Source organism: Apteryx mantelli, chromosome 21 (genome assembly GCF_036417845.1).
Source record: "Apteryx mantelli isolate bAptMan1 chromosome 21, bAptMan1.hap1, whole genome shotgun sequence".
Taxonomy (NCBI): domain Eukaryota; kingdom Metazoa; phylum Chordata; class Aves; order Apterygiformes; family Apterygidae; genus Apteryx; species Apteryx mantelli.
In genome coordinates, this window is record NC_089998.1 from 5,990,016 (window position 1) to 5,996,135 (window position 6,120).

At 45.5% G+C, this 6,120-nt stretch overlaps 1 protein-coding gene across 1 annotated transcript in view; it reads right to left on the bottom strand.

Annotated features, from left to right (window-relative positions):
* Positions 1 to 5,809, bottom strand: part of NUP214 (nucleoporin 214) — a 46,544-nt gene extending 40,735 nt beyond the window's left edge. Inside the window, exons 1-8 of the mRNA XM_067308811.1 lie at positions 5,754 to 5,809; positions 3,854 to 4,049; positions 2,859 to 3,010; positions 2,387 to 2,591; positions 1,485 to 1,555; positions 1,117 to 1,180; positions 356 to 459; positions 90 to 196 (exon numbers count right to left, since the gene is read on the bottom strand). Coding sequence (XP_067164912.1) covers positions 90 to 196; positions 356 to 459; positions 1,117 to 1,180; positions 1,485 to 1,555; positions 2,387 to 2,591; positions 2,859 to 3,010; positions 3,854 to 4,049; positions 5,754 to 5,795 — 941 coding nt within the window. The 5' untranslated portion in view covers positions 5,796 to 5,809. The remainder of the gene's footprint in view (positions 1 to 89; positions 197 to 355; positions 460 to 1,116; positions 1,181 to 1,484; positions 1,556 to 2,386; positions 2,592 to 2,858; positions 3,011 to 3,853; positions 4,050 to 5,753) is intronic.
* Positions 5,810 to 6,120: the final 311 nt, after the last annotated feature.

Consider the following 6,120-nt stretch of genomic DNA (forward strand, 5'->3'; position numbering starts at 1 on the left):
CAGGGAGAAACACAATACAAGGAGAGGCACGGACTGCTCTGAGACGTGCATAATGATGGAAAGACTGTATCGTGGTTCCTGCAACTCACCATTCCTCAACATAGTTGAGGAAGTAATGATGTTGTCTCTCAGTGCAGCTCCCATAACAAGGCTCCATGAAATTCACAAACTTCTCCGGCCGCTTCTCCTCCTTTTTCTGTAGGGCCAAAATCAATAGTTTACCTTCCAATGAAGAAATCAAGTCAATCCCCTCTACAAGACGCTAACGTGGATAATAAAAGCAGCTTGCCATTGCAACGAATAGGTCAAGAACAAGCAACAAACATTTCTATGGTTGTGACTTGCTGGCACTTACAGGCAATATGGCTACGACCACTTCTGGGGGTGTTACCAGTGTCCCATCAGCAGCTGCATATACAATAGTGAAGACATATGTACCAATCCACAGTACATCCAAGACTGAAAGAGAAGGAAACAAATACCTCAGCAAGAAAAACGCTAAAATGACACTTCCTTTTACATTGGTTTTAACAGTGCACAGCACACAAAGCTAATAGGACACCACTAACCACAGAGGAATCACTAAAGTACCAAGACTCCAGAAAATTGCAACACAGAACAGAAGCACTTATTTGGCGTGCTTGATGATACCACAGGCAAGACAAGGCCAGTGTTTCCAAACATGAACAGTGATCTGGTGTATCCAGTTGATGTATTTTTGTTTTTCTAAATTTATTGTTCTGAGGTTCTCACATTTTCCTTTGAAGATTCAAAATGAAGAGGTAATATTTTCAGAAAATGTGAGAATTGATTTATATCCAGAACTCTTCATGCTAATGTGCAAATCCAACCTTCCTCGAGCACAGCCTATCACATCAGTGAGCAATGACTAGGTTTTTAAAGTGGATATTTAAAAGCACTCTAGAAATAGGCAGGGACTTTGGCCCACAGTTACTTTTTCTGTACAACCCAGAGATAAAACACATGAATTTTTTCTTTAAATAATTAAAATCAAGTTGTAATTACATAGCCAGTGTACTATGCAGCTTCTGTATTTAAAAACACAAGGAGGAATGAGTAAAATGTTCAAAAAGAGGAAACAAATTAAAGACATACCTTTAACAGGATTGTCCGAGTCATAAAACGGAGGACAAGGAATTACTTTTTTCTCCTGCAGGTTCTGCAAATAAAATAAAATTACTCTTAAATGCAAAGAAAAAGCTACCAAACAAAGCCAACCACAAGTTTTGCAGAAAGCCCAGAGAGCTTGTTTTACACTGTTTCACAAACTCTTAACATTCATCACATGCCACCCTGAAAAATCTACTCTTCAGGGGCAACAAACTAAATCCAGCATTGATCTAAGACATTTTAATATTACTGAAGTGATTGGTCAGCTTCACACAAAAAATTGATGGTGACAGAAAATAAAGCATATTGGAAACTAGTGAGTCGACACAAGCCTTACTGGCAAAAGTACTTACAGGCAGATATTGGACCACGGTGCCATTTTGCTTCCCTACAGCCAACTGCTTTCCCTTCGGGCTCCAACACACTAAGCAAAAAAGAATTTCATCAGCACTAAGGAACTGGAGAATTTTAAGGCCCACAAAAGCAAGAACAATAAACTAAATACTATGCAAGTCTTTCCTCATGCAAAACCCCACACATAAAACAATTCCTTTCTGTCGTTGTCATGGTCTTGCCTATTCAATTACATACAGCAAGAGGAGTAGAAATTCTTGCCATTCAGACCAATGGAAGCTTCAGATGTGTTTAAACTCCCATCATACCTGCCTCCATACATCCTCGCGCTGTCCTGTAACGGGTGCTCACACCCACTTGTGTATAAATCAAGTTAAATCTTAAACAGATACACTTAGCTTGACCCAAATATACAGGGACAAATCAAATTGACAAAGAGGCTGAAAAAATATCAGAGGAGGAGTGGTAAGTTGCACATGTGATTTAATCAGTGCGGTTTAGGTTTATTCCAAGCCTGCTCAGGGTCAGGACCAGGGCAGTGTGTGAAACACTCAGTCACAGCAAAAATAAGACTGCTCAAGTCAAAAAACAACAGATGACAATTGTCTCTCATTTGCCTACTTCCCTGCAAAAATGACAGCCAAGTCTGAGGGAGAGCAAACCACAGACAGACAGCACTCAGCTCTAATTCACAAGATGCAGCTCTTCCAGTCAACTGGGAAAAAGCAGTTATATTGCAACAGATGCTTTCTGAGTCTTAGGGAGTTTAAATCCTTCACCTTTGTGACAGTTGGAGAAGAAACCTTCTCCTGAGACAAAGAACCTGCCTTCTTACACCTACCAATCCATCTTCATTCTTAAATGTCTGACATTCTATACGTTGCCCAAGGCTTTCACTCACCGGATGTAACAGCTACAGAGGAAGGCAGTGTGGCGTACACTTTCACCGAGTCTGTGACCTGCAGGACAGAGATGCTGCCATCAGACAGGCAGATGGCCACCATGGCAGGACTAGCAGGGTTCCACTTCAGGTCATTGACCATCGCTGCGTTTCCCGAGTCCTTGGCTAGTCTGTGATACGCAAATGCACGTTTCTGCTGTTTTGCCTTTTAGGAAAAACAAATTCATGATAGTCCAAGCTAAGCATAAGAACAAGTTTTCCCAGACTCAAAATCCAGTAAGGCTTTGGCCTTGCTATAAATTAGTGACAGACAGGAATAAGAAGCAAAATTGAGTTTACTGAACAATTCCTTTACAAGACACCTGCCCGCAGAGAGACAGAAAATCCCACCCAAGGTATGTCATTCCTTCTGCTGCAATTTTGGAGGGGAGGGAGGGGGCTGTCAGGGGACATCACTTTGCATATACTTTACCTGATTTAAGAACGTGCGGACATCAAAAAAGCCAATGAAGGAACCGATCTCACTGGACATCATACAGACTGACAGAGTGAGATTATCACAGCTTAGAGCCAGGTGCTGCACAGGAAACTTCATGGGAACCACGGTACTCTGAATATTCTCAACTTAAAAACAAAAGGAAAAGAAGGTAGGATGAAATGGTCAAATTTAAAAAACGGCAAGAGCTGCTCTTTTAAAACAACATGGTTAGAACAAGCTTATGCAAGAAAAAAAGAAGTCACCTAACATGCAGTCCTATAAACAGCAGCTGTCAGAGTTGATATATGGAAAATTCACCGTGTGAAAACGAACCCTTCATCTCTATCAATACAGTCTCAATAGAGGCTCTCAAATTCTTAAGAAAATCCCACTTTCCTTCCTTACTAACCTGGAAGATAGATAACCAGACACATTTTAGGTTTTACTTAAGTGAGCATGTGGATACTTTGGGTGATACAGTTACTACGGAAAAGGTGAGAATGAACACAATTTTGCACTTGGGTTGTGAGCTGGTGGAACAGTGATTTCTTCCTCTCTTGCAGGATGGTTGTTTATTCAGAGTGGATAACTCAGTGTAATAACTCTGCCCCACTCCACTCACACGTCTCTAATATTTATCCAAGTTCACAGCCCAAAATTTGGCTACCAAGAGTGTAGGGCTGCAAGGAAAGGAGTGCACTCTCACATAGGAAAAACCAATCTTACCATATGGCACTGAACACAGGAAACTAAACCTGAATGACATTTGAACATGAGCTAGCGTACAGCATCCTGACATCATGTTTCCATGACTATACTTTGTATCAGCTCAAGCTGCAGCAAATTTTCTTCCTGCATTTTTTACACAATAAAACCCAGTAGTTTCAAATACATGACAAGGACTGTGTCAGAAGCCAAGAGCTCCATATCATGAAAACCTCTATAAAACTGTTGCTGCACAGAGACTATGAGACACAAACACGCCTTACCAATTTTATTGGGATCTTCTCCCAGCTGGTTTTGCATGAGAAGATTTTTAGTGTGAAATATCTGCAGGCTGGTTCCTCCACCAGCAAAGACCAGCCCATATTTGTTAGACACTGCAAGGAGACTGGACCGCTCTTTGGGAAGATCATCAGGAGCATCAAAGATCCGGACCTTCTTCAGCGCTCTGAACTGAAAATCCTGTTGTAAAAGAGTCAGGAAATAGTTGTTTGTATGCTGGTGAAGAGGAACAGTTTACTTCAGTTTCTCCAGGACAGTAAGTTGAAAGGCCTCTTCCTGAGAGCTGCAAAACACCCCCAAGGCAGAGTCCAGACCCACACTGCCACTGGCCATCCTATCCTGTCTCATACACTGGCTTTGGCTTCATGTAAAGAGGAGCTTGTTCTCCATACCTTTTTAAGGAGCATCTTATTTTATCCGCAGAGCAGCTTCAATTCCCATTACTTCATCAAAAAAAACAGTGGAAGTTAGGTACATCTCAAAGACAAAACTACTGATTTTAAAACATTTTACCATAAGTTCCAGGTCTTTAGCCTTTGTTTTCGCTCCCCCTCCTCCAACCACACAACAAAAGAAATATCTACACTTCCAAGAATCTAAGGCATCTAAGAAAGACTGAAATAACACCAAGATTTTTTCAATATTTAAAATACTGCCTGAATCTCTCTTCTATCCACCAGGCTGTTTTCACAAAACCTGTAGGAATTCAGTATGCCCAAGACACCCAACCCTCTGTGAAACGTACCTGAAAGTAGCTAATAGATACAGGAGAGAAAAAGAAGGGAATGAAACAGAGAAACACACAGCATGATTGAATAAAATGTTTTTCCTTAGAGGCCCAAGCTACAAAGCACTCATCTATCTAGATGCATCTTTTTTACTACGGTAGTAATAGTTTACCATACACAGATGCAGCTACAGAAACACAGACTGACCATATTAAGAAACAACAGTTACACTATTATCAGGCAAAATACTAGGCTCCCTTTGGGAATGAGCCTGTCCTCCCAAAATGTCAATCACTGAATAAAGCACTGGATGTAACACTAGTAACCCAAATTAAGCACCTGACTTTTGTTTCATTTTGCCAAAGCACTGAGTAAGTGCCTTCCTGCAATGGAAGAAGGTTGCTAAAACTCAGGACCTCCAGCAAAACAAACAGCCTGACTCCCTTGCTTTTGAAGGTGCCTGAACAGAAAGCAGCTGCATGAAGATGCACGTGAGTTTGGGGCATCTGCACGGACAGCCCTGTCTCACCACGTCCCCTCCCAGTAACACTCTGGGACAGGAAAGGGCTGGGCCAGGACAAGACTCCAGTTTACCTTTCCCATAGGTAGCCCCCACACATGCAGGCTGTGCTCACGTCTACCGTTCTCAAAGGCAGGGGAACCCCAGCACTAGGCATGCAGACAGGAGGACTGATAAACAGCATCAGTCCTCTCCCAAAATAAACTCCACCCCCCAACTCCCCTATTTTCTCTCTTAAGGGATCAGCTCCCCCAAAATCCATGAAAAAGAGCAGAGCCCACAGCCAAGCCCCTTATCATCCCCGCAGCTTTACCAATTCCCCTCTCCATCGCAGGCCAAGCCAGCCCACCCCTCCTTCACCACCACCTGGCCTGTCCCAGAGTCTGCTAAAAGGTCCTCAAGTGCTCCACAAATCCTGAAACGCTCCCTCCAAAGTCCCGGCCCCCTCCCGGCCCAAAGCACCCTCCCTTACAGCCCTCTCCCCCCTCCCGGAGCAAGGATCCCCCCCCCCCGGCCTGCTCCCCCCTCCCGGCCCAAGGACTCCCCCAGGCCTGCCTCCCTCACGGCCCCAGCCAGCCAGCCCTCCTGACGACCTCCCCCCTGGCGGCCCGCCTGCCCTCGCCCCCCACCTCTCACCTTCATCTCCCGCTCGGGGATCACGTCCATATCGTCCCCCATGGCGACAGCGCCGAGACCCGCAGGCCCCGCCGCCCGGCGCAGAGCCGCTACACCCCCCGCGCGCCCGCCAGCGCGCTCACTTCCGCTTCCGGCGGGGCCGCACGGCGCAGGGGGGGGGCGGGGCCGCTCTAGCCAGCGCTCTCGATGGTTCACGGCGGCGGGAGGCGGGGCAAGTCCTCCAGGGCCGCGCCGCCCAGCGAGGCCTCCCGGCCCAGGGGGCGCCGGCGTTTTAGCGCTTCGCCCTTCCAGGCCCGCAAAGACAAGGGCCGCGGGTGCGTTTCAGAGGTTTCCGCAGCGACGGCTGTGGGGAAGCGGTGGCAAACGG